Source organism: Phodopus roborovskii, unplaced genomic scaffold (genome assembly GCF_943737965.1).
Source record: "Phodopus roborovskii unplaced genomic scaffold, PHOROB, whole genome shotgun sequence".
Lineage (NCBI taxonomy): Eukaryota > Metazoa > Chordata > Mammalia > Rodentia > Cricetidae > Phodopus > Phodopus roborovskii.
In genome coordinates this window covers 245,189-263,811 of record NW_026125680.1, presented here as the reverse complement: position 1 = coordinate 263,811, position 18,623 = coordinate 245,189, and the positions used below count along the sequence as shown (strand labels likewise).

Sequence of the window (18,623 nt, the reverse complement as noted above, 5' to 3'; positions counted from 1 at the left end):
TTCCTACAGGCATCAAATCTGCATTCTTATCTCCTAATGTTCTGACATAAAGAATACCTGGTGTAAGCATAATTGGAAGGCAGAGAGTTTGAATGGTTGTAAGATTACTGGTACCAACCCTGCTTTGGAGCCCTAATTGTTCGCTGTCCCCTCTGCTTACAAACTCTCTCCTTGGGGATCTCTCATCTTTTTTTTTTTTTTTTTGTTCTCCAGATTTACTCAACTCCCTTCGCAAATGTCACCTTCACAAAGATACATCCCATACTTAATTTGTGTACACAATTTCTCCTCACTGGTGTCTACCTTTCTTGATCCATTTTTCTTTAGAACTCTAATCACACCCAACATTTCATTAAGTATTATGTGTGTTTCTATTAACTCCCCCGCTAGAATGTAAACTCTATTGGACAAAGACTATTGCTTTAATCACTGCATAATCCTTAGTATGTAGAGCAGGTCCAGGCACCAAGAATGGAAATATTGGTAGATACTGCTGGATGTAGATCTAGTAGTGCTGGAATGTAAAGACAATGAAATGAGATTAAGATTGTGAAAGTATCCAGTGAGGTTTTGTGCAGAGAAGGCCGGTCAGGTGGAATCTGGCACAGACCAATAACCTACACTTCTATAATCTCCTTCACCAGCCTTGGCTCTCCTAGCATCCAACACGGTCAAACAGTTACTGCTGTGTTCATGGTACCATACTCACTTGCCACAGTTGTAGAGGTCACAGCAGAAGCAGGTGTTGCCCCGGATTCGAGGTGTGCAGAGTCCACGGCTAAGCTGAGGGCAGTTCACCTGAAAACACAAAACGACAATGGGAGAAGCTAGCACTGGATGGGAGGATTGGTCCTCTGGGATTAAAATGTGAGTTAGTGACTGATAGAGACAGAAATGATGGCTGGCACATGAGCATACCCATGCAAAAGAAAGAGGAGCCTAAGCAGAGAGGTAGCTAGTTATGCCTGTGTATAAAGCAAGCACATGTAAAGCTGGGATTGTGTTTAGCCCCAGGCACAGTCCTTAGTGGCCCACTTACACAAGGTAGTGGGAGAGAAGAGGAAGGGCAGATGGAATAGTAAATGGGTATTAGGGAATGAGGATATGAAGGGTGGGAAAATCGAGACACGGGATGAAAGAGAACCTGCTAGGAAGGAATACAGAGGGGACATCACATGCATACTGAAATACAACAGTACCTCTTTAACTGCCTGGGTAAGGTTCCTCAAAGCCCTCGTAGAAGGAGAAATTTTGCTTGAGGTAGTTATGACCTTATACAGAAAAAATCATCAAGTTAAGAGAAACAGGATTACAAGCAAACCTATGGGAAGTGTTGTGAATATTTGTGCCACCGGCAAGTTAACACAAGAAAGCTTTCACAACGAAATCAAGAGAATAGCTAACAGTCTTACACACTCTGAGTTTATAAAAATGTTTTGCAAAACTAAAAAATATAAGGAATAATCTGCACCTACCTTCTCTTGCTTTTACACAAGAAAATTTTCAAGTTTCCTTCCCTCTAAAGGGTGTAGTAAAGTACTTTCACATTTGGTTGGCTTTGCTGAGGAAATAGTCATAGGAAATAGGCACTTTTCTTCATATTGGGCCCTTCATCCAAGTGCCCATTGCCTCTTTGCTATGCTGCTAGCACACACATTTTATTCCTCCTTCTAACCCAGGAACAATTAGAAAAATGCTAACTTTCTGGTTACTAACAGAAAGTGGAGGGGAGTGAATGGTACTACCATAATCAAATCATTGAACATTCTTGAGAGGAAGACTATGACTTTGTCTAACTCCAAGAACATGATGTGTTTTTTTATAAAGCAGCCCCCAATGAGGTTGTGTGATATAGTGACTATTTTGCCTCCATTTGTCTTCTTTTTTGCTTTTTCAATCATAGTTGTGCTATCTTTTAATATTGCTTTGTAATTTGTATCAGTTCTTTGAGAATTTCATACAATTCATTTTGATCCTATTCACCCCCTTTCCTAACTCTTCTTAGATCCCTCCCTGCTTCCCTACCAACCCAACTTCATGTCCTTTATCCCCCCCCCCCATAGAGTCCAATTTGTGCTGCTAATGTACTCTTGGGCATATCCTCACAGTGAGTTTCATTTTTTTTTTTTTTTGAGGTTAACAGAATACCAACTTGTCAGACTTCCCAGAAACAGGTAAAATTTCAGGATGGGACTATGATGTGCAAAAATCAAAGTGCTCCCCACCCAATGTTTCCACTGTTAGTGCTGAAGCAACATGGAACACGAGTAAGTATGGGGCAGGAAAAACAAAAAACAAAACAAACAAACAAAACCTCTCCCAAACCAACTCAAAGCTTATTAGGGCAGCCTCTTAGTAGTGTCATGAGAAGGCCACACTAACACTCTGGGCCTCCTTAGAACCCTGAGATAGAACGATTGCTCAGTTATCCTGATTTGGCTTGCAGACCCTGCCCACGGGTGGGATTCATGCTCTGCCTTCTTAGCACAGGCCTAGTGTCTTGGTGGGCTTTGTACCTTCGTTAAGCTGAGCACCAAATCCAGGCAACTGAGTCATCATCAATAGAGATGTGGGAGGAGCACACACTGAGAGACAACTGGCTAAGGTCAGAGAGGCAGCCTTGGCCATGGAACAAAATTAATCTGATTAGGCCTCCTGAGGCTCCAACCCATGATATGTCCCTCAGGTATGCTGTTTTGACCCACTGAACAAATAGCTCAAACCATCTGGCAGTAAGCCTTATGCCTGTGAAAAGAAGTAATATAGAAAAAGTGTTTCATGGCTGGAGAGTTGTCTCAGCAGTTAAGAGCACTTGTTATTGCAGAGGACAGGGTTCGATTCCCAGCATCCACATGGTGTCTCATAACTATGTGTACCTCTAGTACACATGTGGTGCACATACATACATGCAGGCAAAACACTCATACACATAAAATAATAAAATAAATAAATCTATTTTTTTAAGAAAGGTCGTTTCAGATACAAACAAGGGACTTTCCCATGAGGTAAAGACATGCAGCATCATTGTGGCTCACCTCCTCAGCTTCCCTCTGGGATGTCTTGGGAACATAGTGGCACCGGTTAGCATAGAGTGGTTTCAAATCCTATAAAGGGAAACACCAAACCAAAAGGGTTTTGGCTTTGGAAAGTAAAATACCAAGAGTCCTGCTTACTAATAAAAGATTTGAAAACACACAGAGGGGGGGGTGCAGTAGGCTGGGTTAAATTCTTAAAGTTGTCTATGAGGGGGCCTGAGAATGTATGGATCAGACAAAATCATCCTAATAACTGTATTCTGTTGGGCTACTTTGATTAATGAGAAACCAAGAAGATTGATTGAAAAGTGAGTTTCTTGAAATTTCGTCTCTGCTTTTCTTTTACTTCTAGACTTTGTCTTCTTGCAAGCAGTCCCTGGGGAGCAAGATTCAAAACTCCAGGTTATTGCAATATTACACTTCTAAATAGAGAGAGTGCAGCTCCAACTATGAAGTCTCATTATCACCTGGAGACTAGACCAGGGCTGGTTGACTTGTGTTCCCTGCTGATATTTCCACAGCCTTTTCAAAGGGAAGAGTGGAAGAAGCCAAAAGTCGAGGAGGAGCAGCTACCTAGTCAGCTGGAGATTTTAACTCAACTGAACTACAAGCCATTTTCACCCACCTACACAGCTTGAAGCTGGGAAACTTAAACTGTACCTCTAAGGTGAAGAAAAGAAATTAATATGTGGACATCAAGGACAGTTCATTTACTCTGCTAACTTGACCAGCTTTCTGATGAAGCTCTCAGGCACGAGGGTTGGAAACCAGAAATACCTGGAAAGTTGTAAGCAGAAGATGCTATCATTTCCAGAACGGATGCTAAGCAGCCCTATGTAGTAGGGGTCTTTGGACAAAGTCACATTAGTAAGACAAAAGTTTATGCAAAATAGTCTTTAAGGGTTTAGTTCAAAGTGTCCAGGGAGAATGGGTTTATCTTTGGCCTTTCCCCTTCTGCCCTCACTTTTTTCTACTTCAAATCTTCATGGCCATTTCTCTATACCTATGATTTAGAATCCCCTACACTTGGCATTGAGTGCCTCTTGCCTTCTCTTCTGTGACCCCATCAATGACCTTGGGCTTTCCATCAGTTCATGCTTTGTAATTCTCTTGCTGTTCAGTGTTACAAAAATGTGTTGCCATTAATTCAGTCTGGAGTCAGACAAGAGAGGAATTCGGATTCTTCACACTCACAACTGGCAGGAATTATTTTCTATGCTGGAGTAACATCAGATTCATTATTATTGTGCTCAAGAAAAGGTTTGACCATGTTGGTGGCCGTAGCCCTGTGACCTGGTTTTACAGAAGCTATTCGGCCACCACCCCTAAACGAAGACAGGCATGCAGGATGATTGCCCACTAGCTATGTCTGGCTGCTATTCTACACTTAATCCCCAGAAGAAGGGCAAGCACAGGCAATTCAGGGGTGAGAAGAGGTCACTGAGCATGAGCTTTCAACCTCTTTAGCCCAAAGGACTGTGGACCTTGGCAAGAAGGGATGGAAACGGATACTGCTATATATTAGATGGCACGAGCATACCTACTACTTAATTTCTAACCCTGAAAGGTAAAATTCTGCTATATACACTGGGAAGAGAAAGAAATTGTGACACAAGAAAGTGAAGTTATTTTTCCATCTAATGAATGACCATAGATGGGTAGATGGAGAAATAAGGAACAACACACTTTAGGGGGATGTGTTCAAAATTATTAGGTCTTGAAAAAGTTTAGATTCACTCAAGTCAAGGAAATATGGTGAGAAGATATTAAAGGGCCTCACCAACAGGGCAGGGTGGCTTCAACACACCCAAGTTGTCTAGGATCTAAATGTGACTTTCATTAAGTAGTCCAATAAATGTGGCTACAGAATACTCCCCTTCCCCCAAAATGATTTAGGTGTCAAGGACAAGTGCCAAATGTCCTTGGGCAGGTTCAGGGTTAGAAGAAATATTTTCTTGAAGATGTATCTAGCCTTACTTGTGACATCTATTATAACTAAAAGAAGAAAGCAGGTTTGTAGAAGCTGTGCCTATCCTTCAAAACAAATGTTCATTGGGAAGGGGTCCTGTGGGGATGTAGATTATTTGATTCTGTAGAGTGGTTTCTAACTCTTACAGGTTTTCTGGTGGTTGGGGGGCAAACTCCATATGTCTAGTGAAATATGATAGAAGTCATAAGAGTAAAGTTTCAATTGGGTTGTCTTAAGTCTGGGAATCAAGAGGAGCTGGACTTGGTGGCAGCTGAAGGGGAGAGAAGAGTCAGCTCAGAAAGGTCACAGTATGAGAGAGACTTCAGGGGAGCATGGTCCGACTTTGGGGACATAAGGACAGCTAGAGGATCTGTGATTTAGCAGCATCATGATGCCATCAAAATCTGTTGAATACAATGATACTGTACCACTAAGCAACCACAGAATGTATAAGCGGCCTTAAGACTTAGAGATGAGTAGGTTGTTGTGGTAGTTAATAATGATTATGAACTTGACAGGACCTGGATTCACTTTGGATACAAGTCTCCAGGTGTATGTGAGAACGCACTTAGATTAGGTTAGCCTATGATCATGACTGACAGTGACGGTCTAGGTTGGCTTAAGTGAAGTGAGAAGACACACCCTGAAGGACAGTGGCACCATTCCCTGGGCTGTCATCCTGAACTGAAAAAGTAGAAAGTGAGCTGAGAGCCAGCGTGTCTGCTTCCTGCTTCCTGGCTGCAGATGCAATGTAACCAGTGCTTCGAGCCCCTGCCACTATGCCTTCTCTGCCATGGGGGACTGTTCCTCATCCTGAAGCAAAATTATGCCCATACTTAACTTGCTATTGCCAGGGTATTATTACTTCAACAGGTAAAGTAACTAAAACTGTAATCATAGGAACTTCCCAGTCAGTAGGGCTTGGATTATTTTTTTTCATCATTGATCCAATGATCCACAATGCTAGGCCCATGAGGGAAATATAAATATAAATCACAATATCACAACCACAATGAGGTATTGCCTCACACTCACTAGTGCAATCAGATAATAATGAAAGTTGGTGAGGCTTGGAAGACATCAGAATCCTAATGTATCACAGGTGAGTATATGGAAAACAGTCTGGTAGTCCTCAAACAAGTACACAATTATCATATGTCCTCGCAGTTCCATTCCTAAATGGAAAGGAAATGAAAATACAAAGAAGCCCAAATATTAACCACATCATCATCTGTAAAAGTGAAATGGTAGAAACAATCCAAATGTCCATTAACTGGTGAAGGAACAAACAAAACATGGTATATCCACACAGTGTACCATTATTCCACCATAAAACAGAATGAAGCTCTGATCCATGAAACAGCCTGGATGAACCTTGAAGACATACTAAATAAAAGATTGCCAATCATAAAGGAAATTCCTTTAGTATGAAATGTCTAGAATAGGGATAGCTATTAAAGTTGTTGCTTAGGGTGAGGAGGACGGAAAGACAGGATAAAATGAGCAAAGGATATAGGGTTTCTTTTTGCTAATATGAAAAAAAAATCTAAAACTGTCTGATACCTCCATGTAACTGTGCATATACTAAAAGCTATTGGATTATAATCTTCAAATGGGTGAGTTTTACAGCATATAAACTGTATTTTAGTAAATCCATTTTTAAAACATTACGGGTGAAAGAAAGAAAAAAAAAAGGAAGCCATTTTAGCTCAATGATGCCATCAAAATCTACTACAGGCTTCTGAGCTGCTAGGCCTATGTTGCCATGGAGACTGTTTCAAAGTGAGTACTGTTTGTCAAATGGGGATAATAATGCCTGCCCTACATATCTCACAGGATTGCTGTAGGTCTCAAATGAGATAATAGATGTGAAGACACATTGAAAACCTAATGTACTATAGAAAAACAAGGAATTAGTGTTATTAAGATGGCTCCTATTGAATACAAAATAGCATGCACACTATGATTGACTACAACCAATGCTGCAAACACATGTAAATATTCAAAGAGTAATATGCAAAGTCCACCAGAATTGCTGTTAGGGGACAGAATTTTAACTGTTAATAATCACTGCTATACCATTTAGGAATCAAAACATGGTTGGAAAAAAGAGATAGCTCTTCTCAGCTAAAAACAGAATGTTTAAATCTCATAGAGAGGATAAGATTTATATTCCAGGCCCTCAAAACAAATCAGAAAAAGGGCTTCACTTTCCATACATTATTTTTCTTCCTACCCAAATTATTTCCTAAGCTACTTTTTTCAGAGGCTGGGTAGGTTACAGCATTAACAATAATGAGCCCCTTTGATCGTGGCAAATAAGGGGCTGGCTCTTCTGTCTGAAAGGGTAGTCCGAGAAGGAGGTCCAATTGAAATGTTTCTGTCTCAGATTATTCTAACCCAGAACTAGACATACCCTTGACACTTCTTCAAATGACCTTTACCCGATGACTAAAGCACAACAATATGCAATTTGATCCGTGGCAAATTCTGATAAGCTCATTTTGCTCTACTTCAACTATTTTAGAAAATACAATTTCCAACAGTTCATGAAATATTTTCATTTTCAAGTTTAATTCTGTCGAAAAACGGAGTTGCTCTGGAAGCTTGGGAAGCTGCTGTCTTGCTCTTGATTTTGGTTTTTGGACCACACCAGGGCTACTTAATGATTTCTTGTGTCCAAGGCTCTTTTGTTTTGGTTTTCTAATCCCCTTCTGACACTGAAAAGTATTTTTAGACCATGTTTTATGGTTGCATTGATATAAAAACCAATATATTTATGTTATGTGCCAGGCTTTTTGTCTCAACCTAAAAGTTCACCATTTTTCTTCTTATTGGAGAAGAAATAATAGCATTTTTGTGACCCTAAAATTACTATGTGTTCTAGGCACTAACTATGCTTACTATGATTAATGGAAAAGTTGTTCCTGGGCCAGAAATCTGGAATGGTGTGAATCAGAACATGGTAAAAGAAGGGCAAGGGCCAGAAGGCACTAGGGAAGCTGCCAACAGTGGGGAGGGGGCATTAATAGGCATACCCAGCTTTGAACACTATGAGCTATAATACCAACCTTCCAGGCCAGTTGCACGCACTTGTGAGAACTGTTGTGGGTGATGATCAAGCACTCTCATATTGTATTTGAAGCCCACCCCATGAGAGGGACTCTATACCTCATAACTGTAAATCTGCTTAAAAGCACATGGTGGGGGAAGTCACCGGCCCTAAGGGACACCTCAATTCCATTGTTTAGCTGAAAGACATAGCATTGAACCAGCTTCTAAATATATATGTTGATACAAATAGACAATTATCACTCTCAGCCTTAATCGCTTTCTTTCTAGTGAACTGTGACAAATGCAGAGACTTACAGTTGCAAAAGGTGTTGAGAATCAGTGACAGTTGAGTGCTCAGCCCTAAGTATGACATTTATGCCATTCCCTCCAAGGCTCAGGAAATATTGCAGAAGATGAGGCAGAAAGAATGTAAGAGCTTGAAGCTACGAAGAGGGGCTGCAAAATGCCATCTTCAAGGGGAAACACACATTTTTCAACAATTATGGGATGACTTTTCTGGATATGTACAAGAGTAGGTCTATTAACAGCCAGGCATGGCTACAAATGGGGCTCAGGAAGCCCTAACAGATTGGTGAACTATTTCCTACTGTTAAATTCAGTAAACAGGGTACCAATGCCTTCAGTTATGTACCCATTGGTGATTCTACCAGGTTGCAAAAAATTGTTCCAATAAAATGGTCACGCAGATGTCTCTGGGCAAATTAAACAAAGTCACAAAATAAAAAAATCACGAATCTGCGAAAAAGACAGGGAGTGAGGAGGGGCTGTTGATAGGAGAGGGAGGGGGATAAAAAGAGGGAGGATGGAGACAGTAATCTGTATGCATTTATATACATGCCTATGATTGTCAAAGAACTAGGCTTCAATGAGTGGGCAAGGCCCTTAGTCCAGAGTTCTCCAAATAAGGAGCACAAATTTAGGGTTCGGGGTGAAAATGGCCCTCATAAATCCATAGCTTCTGCAGAATGGGAAGCATTTGACACCTGGACTGAAGGACTGAACTCAGGGTTGAGGCTTTAGCTCTAATCTTTTTCCAGACATCCATGTCATTACATTCCAACCACTGTTATAGGAACAGCAATATTTGGGTATCTGAGGAAGGTAACGTTGAATTTGTGGTCTGTTCTTGTAGCTGTCGAAGGGGAGGTTGGCTTAAACACTTTTAGTGCTTCCAGGAAGTCATAAGGCTTCCGGCTTCTCTATCCCTACCTTTGAGAACAGTTCCAAGTCATCCCCTAACCCCATTCCCTTGTTTCTGCCTTTTCAAATTTCACAAGCCAAAAGGCTAGGCTCATCCCTATTGCCTTTGGGAAGCTTTTCCTGTGCTCTGGAATTCAAGACATAATGAACTCCAGGTACCATCGTGGCACCTGTAGTGTGTTCTGCTTGTATACACTCAGTCTTCTAGATGATTGCATTGTTCATTGATGCTCTCACCTTGACTACAAGCTACTGAAGGAAGAAGAGCTTCCTTCTGTATATGTGTCCCTCAGAGCACTCAGTACACATTCACTGGGGGTTTGCAGTCTCGCACAATTACTTCAGCTCAAGGCTAATAATACTCACAATGTGTCTGGCAGCAAAGACCCCATCAACTATGGCACAACAAAAAGCCGCAATCACACCAAAGCTGATAAACACGATAGAAGCCACCAGCTGCAGGAGGGAAGAAAATAAACACGTCTGTTAGCCTTTCACTGTTGCTGCTTTTGGAGACTAGGTAATCCCCCAGAGACTGCCAGCCAAAGCAGAACTCTAGTCTTGTCCCTGATGGGGATATATATATATTTTTTGTCATGCAGGATGAATGGGCATGAGGGTAGGCAGGGAGGGAGTGAAGGGGAAACTGAAGCAATTCTGTAATACATTTTCAGGGTAAGCTCATAAATTCATTCTGTGAGCACCAGACGGAGAAGCTTGCTGCTATCCAGCATGCTGTCCGTGAGGGAATTGGACTGCGTAGCCCTTCCATCCTCAGATTCAGAAAAATGTTGGACCTTGGACATCATGTAATCCAACCCTATGTTTTATTTATGTGGAAATGGAGGCACCGGGAGGGGAAACAGTGTGTCCAGGGTCTCTACTCAGTCTATGAAAGAACTGATGCCCATAAACCCCTTGTCATTTGTTTTTTTTTTTTTGTACCCCCTCACTCTGCTGCTTGATGACACAGTGGACACCGATGAAAACAAGAGTGAGTCTTAGGTCCTGCACACCTCTACATCACCTCCTATATCATTGAGGAAAGGGGACACTCCATTTACTAACACTTAAGTGTCAGAGAGATTTTGCAAGGATTGAAGTCTCTGAAATGGATAAATTCTGTGGAGTATATATAAAATTTTTCTTTCTCTTTTATGAGACATGGCCTCATGTAGCCCAGGCTGGCCTCAAATTCATTTTATATTGGATAAGTCTGGTCTTAAACTTCTGATCCAGCAACCCAAATGCTAGGAACACAGGCATGGACAACCATGCCTAGCTAGAAAGTTTTAAATAACAAAACCAGATTGTCAAATTCATTAATCACATTAGATAACATAAATTTTCCTAAAGTGTGTCATGTAGTACCATGACACTGTTTCAACCTAAGCTGTGGGGTCACCACAACTTCAGAATGTCTCCAAGGACAAGGCGACATGATACATGAGCCCACAATCTGCCATGGTTGACCCTGTGAACTACATGGAATCAGCATTTTTCTTTCTTGAGGCTTTTGGGGAGAAAGAGGAGGAAATAACATGGCATCAAGCTATTCCCCAGGGAGAAGGAAAAAAATCAAAGCCAAGGGTACCCTAGGGTTCACCCACTTCAGCAGGCTGAGAGGAAATACTTATCTCCTTTGGGAGTTGTTCAGAAACCTTTCTCCATAAATCTCACTTCACAGCACTGCAGATAATTGGTAAATAATGGATGAACGATGTCATGAAATTGGCATTATTAGCTATGCTATGATCAGCTCTACAATTAAAATTTCCCCCCATTATTTTGAATAATTTAAGCCCAAAGTGCAAACACAACTGGCAAGGGTTGAAGTCCAGGTAAAATGGAAGAAGAAACTATTAGAAGTCCCCTGAGGGAAATGTATGGTTAGAGTTCTGCCCCTTGAGCTATTACATCATTTGATTAAACTTGATGTTAAACAGACCCCATTGCCAAAGTTTGGATGCCACAAAGACTTGTGCACGGGGAATCTGATCAGTCCAGCGTCTGACTACTCACTAGGCTTCCTGATTTATAATTATGTAAGACTGTACTGTGCTTACAATTCAGCCTATCCATTCTACCCCTTGCCCTCACAGAAGCCTTCTCAAAACTCAACCGGGAAAATACATCAGCTTGCCTTTGGGGGATCCTGTTAACACTTCTGTTAAGTGTTGATCCTTCCTCTCAACTTTATAACACCCTTGGCTTTGAACTACGGATGTCAAAGACACAAAGATATTGCAGATTGACTTCATAATTTTAATTTGTCTGGTCTATGACTCAAGTCATATTTACTGCCTTTCTCTTTTTAGTTTTCACTTTGGCTTTTGGTTTGGAGACAAGGTCTCAAGTAGCCCATGCTGGTCTTGAATTCAAGAAGTATTCAAAGGTGATCTTGAACCGAGCTCCTGATCCTCCTCAACCTCCTGTGTGTAAGGACTAGAGGCATGCATCACCATACCAAATTTACACTTGTTTTCTTAATTAAAGTTCCCTAGACTATAATGTCCTAAAAGGTAAAGACCCTTTGTGAAAACCTTTCCAAAAGATTGTGTAACCAAAAGAAAACCACAAAAGTAACAAATAACTCAGTGCTGTATAACACAGAAGCAGAAATTCTTGGCCAAGACAGCAGCCTGATTGAAGAGTCTGAAGCATCCTTTTGAGAATGAAGGAGAAAGCTTAAAGAGATTGGGTAGGTCAGTGAGGAAACAGTAGGCAAGATGCAAACCAGTCCCATACCACTGGCTGACTATGAGACAAGTTCTCTGAAGGCTTAGGCAGAAAGGTGAAGCAACAGTTTCTTTTGTGGTCAAATTTGCACAAGCTTAAGAGATCTGTTACTTATCCACATAAACATTGGGCTTTCTAGAAGGGTGAAAACTCACCATCTGCCGCTTGTTCTCAATAAGGTTTGATCCGATGATTCCAAGGAATGATCCAAAGCCAAGCTGTAAGGCAACATAGCATTTAGGAAGACAATCAACCTGCCCACACAGTAATTCTAGTCCCTGGCCATGATTCAGGATAGTGGAAAAGAACTGGAGTGTAAATGTCAAAGCCACATGTAGCTTCTTAAACAAACACACTATGTTCAGGGAAAGTATATTCTATTATTTGCAGTTTTTTCTTGTAGCAATGACTCACACTGAAAAAGAAACTATGTGCCCCCAAACTAAAAAGAAAGGTCAACTATAGCTTTTTAGAGCCTGCCTGTTTCAATTTTAATATCCATTACCTAGCATATGACTAGTGATTCAGTAAGAGACATATAATGGTGAGAAATGCACGTTATCGCCTGATCTGTATCTGGTTTTGAAAAGGACCTTGCACTCTCAGGCATGGATTACAGAATAAAGGTTTGCAAAGGCAATTTTGATACATTGGGCATACTAATCAAACTCAGGAAGTACTTTAGGAATCAGCAAGCACCTTAACCCACACTAAAAAAAAAAAAAAAATAGAAATAGAAAAGAACTTTTTTTTTTTGAAAGCCTGTATTTGTGGTTGACCTACTGCAATTTACGTTAGCACTTATTCACCTCTTTTTCCATCTCTGCTTCATTTATGGACAGAAAGCATTCATTAAAGGGTGAACAGAAATGGCAGTGTAAAACCCTGAAAAACAATTTCACCGTCTAAGTGGCTGGGATTATGGCTCAGTGTAGAAGATCTCCCTGCCCTCTCCTCTCTGCCATTAGTGGATTGAGCCTGCTGGGCTCAGCTGAAAATGATCGCTAACCAATAGCTTTTGATGGATATGGAAATAGAAGAAGTAAACAGTGGTGAGAACGGACCAATAAATCTTAACACAAGTTCAGCGATGTAGTTACATTTCTCTTTGGCCTCACTAACAGTCTTGATTTGCACCTGCAGTTTTATCTTGGCTTACTGGGGCCTCTATTTCAACCCAAGACTCCCAAACTTTACATCTAGGCTGGGAAATCTAATGAACCCAAAGATTAGGTCTGATGTGACCATGTTGAGGAACTAACTGTTTGCCTCAGCATCCCAAGAAGGCAAGAGACTGAAAGGAAGCAAAGATTCCTTCTGCAGGTCCAGCAACCATTCTTGGGAAACCAAAGCTGAGGTCTATGTATGATGGCCCACCCCATCCCAGGCTATGGAGATTAGCCTCGTGCGACAGCTGACATATACTTTTCTCCCTCCAAATCTCGTTTAAAAATAACTAAAATGTGTTGCCTCGGAGTATGGTCATCACACTAGTTTGCCTTGCAAACTCAGATCTTCTACTAATGTCTGGGTAACCACTCAGCCTCTTTCCTTGGCTGAAAAACAAAATGGACCATGGTAATGTTATCTTATAGAGCTTTGGAAAGATTAACACAAATAATACATTCAAACAACTTGCCATAACACCTGATATATAGTTAAGTGCTGAGAAAACATTGTTTTGTTCTGGTAATTAGAATCATAATTTTTTTATTAAAACATATTATTTTATGTGTGTGGCTGTTTTTCCTGCGTGTATGTCTATGCACCATGAGTGTGCAGTGGCCTTGAGACCAGAAAAGGGCACAATATTCTCTGAAACTGGCGTTGCAGATGTTTGTGAACTGCTAAGTGGGTACTGGGAATAACCAAACCCTGATCTCCTGGGAGAGCCGCCAGTACTCTCAACCACTGAGCTGTTCAGCCCTCAATATTACATTTTTAAAAAGACATGTGAGTTTTTAAGACTTTTATTACATTTATTTACACACACACAGAGAGTCATGGTGAGTGAGTAGAGATCAGAGAACTATTTAACAGAGTCAATTCTTTCCTTCCATCACCTGAACTCGGCTTGTAAGTGCCTCTACCTGCTGAGCCATCTCACTCACCCAAAAGCCATTTCACTTTTGAACCAATCTGATGTGATCTGAGCTGGGAAATTCTGTCACTGTTTCTTTTTCTCAGAAGTGTTTCCATGCCTTGTCTCAGGCCAGCCAGAGGAACATGGTGAGACTTTGCCTCAAAGACAAACAAACTTATAATTGCCATGGAAATACACCTTTGGGTATGTCTGTGTGGGTATTTCCAGAGAAGCTTGACTGAGGGGGGAAGACTCACTTGAGTGTGAGCAGGACCATTTCATGGGCTAGGGAAAGCTAGCTAACTACGCATGAACATGTATCACTCTGCTTTCTGCCTCTAAATACAATGTGACCTGCTGCCCCTCGCACCTGCTGCCATACCTTTCCCTCCTTGATGGACTGTGTCCCCTGGAACTGTAAGCTGAAACAAACCCTTCCTTCTTTAAGTTACTTCTGGCAAGTATTTTGTCACAGCAGCAAGATGACTAACCGAGACCAGAAGCAAAGACACTGGCTATTTCTTACATTCTCTTTGATGGTAGTGACTGGAAGAGATATACTGAACACTTGTGGAACTGACGGGAATGACAATGCTGATGTATTCCTTTGTCCATGCCTCCCATTCTATTCCTTCTCATCCCATCTCATCTAGAAAATGGGAATCATGGAGCTGGTGAGAGGTGACTTAGCAACTCCTCCAAATGGTCCTCTGACTTCCATACCTGCATTGTGCCAAGTCTGCTCATGTTCCCCATCCTATCCCCAGCACAAAAGTAAAACTTAAATAAACAAATATAATTAAAAAACAACATTTTGAAATTGGGAATCATAAAAGTATTTACTAGGTAGTGTTGTTGTAAGGATATAATGTATATGGTGTTACTTGAAGCAGGTAGGCTACTAAATAAAATGTATTCCTAAATTTCCATAGATGAGAAGGCATTTATATGGGTTCGTAGGATGCATGGAGATCAATGGGCAAGGAAGTAACATCTATTGAGTGATGAGTGAAGGAAATCACTTACCTAGATGGTAGGTGAACAAAGTGTCCAACATTGCTGAAATACCTTACGTTTGAGTTTGAAGAACTTTACATTAAAGGTATACTTGTGTCCCTGCTTTGATGATAGGGATGATACACAGTTTGCCTGTGGTGATATATTACTTATGATTTGATAAAGATTGCCTGAGGGTTTAGAATGCAAAGCTAGCCACAAGCCATAGAAGTCAGGCAGTGGTGTTACCTTTAATCCCAGCAGCCATACTAGCTAGCCATAGAGCCAGGCAGTGCTGGCACACACCTTTAATCCCAGGACTCAGGAGACAGGCAGATGGATCGCTGTTAGTTCAGGGTCACACTGAGCTACACAAAATTGATCCAGCCTAAAAGAGAAACAGCTCACACAAAGGTGATCTCAGCACTTGGGTTCACATGCCTTTAATAGCTTTAGAGAGGTATACAGGATAGGAGTAGATATTCAGTCTGGGGCAATTAGTCTCCAGCCATGTTGAGGGCTGGATTGCTTCAGTTTGGATAAAAGTAAGAGCTACTGGCTTGGCTGCTTTGTTTCTCTGATCTTTCATCTTGAACCCTAATATCTGTCTATCATTCTCATTTGACATAAGGGAAATCAGAAGACTAGAGAATTGTTAAGAATTCATTCCTCCTTAAAGCACATTCATCTCAAAGCTAGCACTAGCCCTCAGATTATCTAATTAACAACAGTCACCTTAAGGATCAGCAACTATTTGTGGGGTTTGCTGGGTTATTTTTCTTTGTTTTTTTGGGGGGGGGTGGGATTTGGGGAGGTTTTGATTTTTCGAGACAGGGTTTCTCTGTGTAACAGCTCTGGCTGTCCCAGAACTTGTTTTGTAGACCAGCCTGGCCCCGAACTCACAGAGGTCTGTTCTGGAACTGGATTTGTAGACCATGCTGGCCTTGAACTCACAAAGATCCACCTGTGTGCCAGGATCAAAAGCATGTGCTACTACATCCAGAGTAGTGTATACATAATAATAACCTTGAAGTAAAAGGGTGGTGCTCCTTAGGGAAAGTGTTCTCTGCAGGGATAGAATAAGAAGTCCTATTTGAGGACAATTTCAGGGGTGAAAAAAAAAAAAAACAGCTGCCAGTTTCCTAAAAGTGGGTAGCTGCTTCTAATCAAATGCTAGCTTTCAAGAAACCAGAGAGATGACTCAGTGATTATGAGCATTGGCTGCTCATCCAGAGGACATGAGTTCAGTTCCCAGCACCCACATGGTGGCTAACAACCACCTGTACTTCCAATCCCAGAAGATCCAAGGCCCCATTCTGGCATGTGCATAGATATACATGCAAGGAACTCCCATGCATATAAAATAAAGACAAACAATTTTTTCAATGATAATGGTGGCTCCCAAGACCTCCAAGAGTCAAGGTAGTCTATGGCTTCTCATCAAGAGCTTCATGGAATTGGGTAATAGCTAGACCTTTGAACTTTCATAAGTATTTCCCACTAACTGAACAAATACCAGCTTTCTTTGTTTTGGCTGCCCTCTATTTGTCAAGTAAAAAAGACAAATCAATAGAAATCAGAGTCAGGTTGAAGGCTCTTTATGGATTTCTGGTTTGGGTTTTTAAATTTTTTTTTATACAAAGCTTCATTTTGTAACTCAGGTGGCCTAAAACTTGTCATTCCTCCTGCCTCAGGCTCCGAGGTGTTGGGATTACAGGCATTGCATGGATTTGTAGACCATGCTGTCCTTGAACTCACAAAGATCCACCTGTCTTCACCTCCTGAGTGCCAGGATCAAAAGCATGTGCTACCACATCCAGACTAGTGTTTACATAATAATAACCTTGAAGAAAGAGGTTCATATGCCCATCCACTGCCCCAGACACCCAGGCAGAGGTTCAAATAAACATTAATTGGGCATGTACTCTGTGGCATATCTTATGTTTGATCTATGGTTTGGAGTTGGGTTTTGAGGTGGGACATGATGCCAAGGACAGCAAGATTTAGCAGTCCACAACCCCTTTCTATAACCCTGAAATTAATCTGGAAACTACAAGAATTTAATTCAGTGATAAAGCTTGATCTTGAACTGATTGAGTTTTTTACAATCTTCACCCTACTTTATATTAAAAGTCATATTTTATGCTACAACTATGAAGGAACATGATCATATGTGCTTTCCAAAGCCCTACTGGAATGCTAGGAAGTATATCTGTATAATTTCTCCAAAATTGAAGTCAAAATCCTGAAGTATATCTCACTCAAGGAATTGTGGATCTGTATAAACAAAGGTAGGTGAGAATATAGTCCAACAGAGAACACAAAGCAAAATATGTGTTTTTTCCAGGAACCAGGAGTAAGAGGCTTCAATAGTAGAGAATTCAAAGATGGTAGACAACACTGTAGACCCCAGCAGTATAGAAATGCTCCAGCTAAGTGGAATGATAGACAAGATTTAGTGGATACAATTGAGAAAACATTTTGCAAACTGTGTAAGTTGCAGCATGGAGGCAGAAAAGCCCAAATTATAAGCAGGTGCTACTGGGAAAGTAGAAGTCACAGGAGGTCAGGCTGAGGGCATCTTCTGAGAGCTCTGAATGTCATGCTACAGGGCCAACAGGAGGGTAGACACTTGTGGCATTGCACAACGTTTTCTTGGCACATCAGGCTTCAAATTTCATCCTTAAAATGTACTCAGTAACCCTGCACTCAGGAGGCAGAGGCAGGCGGATCTCTGTGAGTTAAGAGACCAGCGTAGTCTACAAAAGCTAGTTCCAGGAGAGCCTCCAAAGCCACAAAAAAAAAACCCTATCTTTAAAAACCAAAAAAACAAAAACAAAAACAAAAAACAAACAAACAAACAAAAAACAGTACTCACTTAGGAATTTATGTTTTAGGACAAACTTGAACTTTCTGAATATCTTTAATTTACAGCAATCACAAAACCCAAACCTCCAGGACTTGTTTCCTAAGCATTCAAAATAGCATTGGACTTCACATGCCCTTACATTTCTTTACATAGTCTTTGAGTGTTCAGGTAAAAAAGCCATGTGTGCCTGGAGAAGGCTTCTTAACTATTGACTGTTCCTATTGTCCCTGTCTGCTATTATCCCATAGTGACTCTCCATGGTTTTCAATCAATGAACCCTCTCCAGGAAGTGGATTGGAACTTCCAGGTTTCTGTGTTGAAAGAAAATACGGGGCCCTAAAGGACAATAATGCTGAGATGAGAGTGCCTGAAGGGTTTTCCTCACTGATCAAGGGGTCAACTCCATCTTGTGGGTTGCTTGGGAAACACATTTACAGGCTTCCTTCTCCTGGTAAGAAAAGACTTAGAGGAATGGAGCAACCTTCCCCCTCCCCACCCCTGGGCCTTCTCAGCTGTATTCAATAACCAGGGCTCGTGAACATTTTTTTAAAGGCTTTCAAAGTTCTTCAGAACTTTTCCGAAATGGAAGATACCTCAAACATTGGAGGATATCAAAAAAAATCAGCTTGTCTTCATCAGTCTTAATGTTTAATGTTT

At 41.1% G+C, this 18,623-nt stretch overlaps 1 protein-coding gene across 2 annotated transcripts in view; it reads right to left on the bottom strand.

Moving 5' to 3' along the window:
- The window catches only part of Tmem255a (transmembrane protein 255A), a 50,355-nt gene that overhangs the window by 21,375 nt on the left and 10,357 nt on the right, over positions 1 to 18,623 (bottom strand). The window contains exons 3-7 of one of the 2 annotated variants that reach the window (XM_051178390.1): positions 12,174 to 12,236; positions 9,646 to 9,735; positions 3,036 to 3,104; positions 1,200 to 1,271; positions 710 to 798 (exon numbers count right to left, since the gene is read on the bottom strand). In XM_051178390.1, coding sequence (XP_051034347.1) covers positions 710 to 798; positions 1,200 to 1,271; positions 3,036 to 3,104; positions 9,646 to 9,735; positions 12,174 to 12,236 — 383 coding nt within the window. The remainder of the gene's footprint in view (positions 1 to 709; positions 799 to 1,199; positions 1,272 to 3,035; positions 3,105 to 9,645; positions 9,736 to 12,173; positions 12,237 to 18,623) is intronic. The other variant, XM_051178391.1, reaches the window with a different exon arrangement.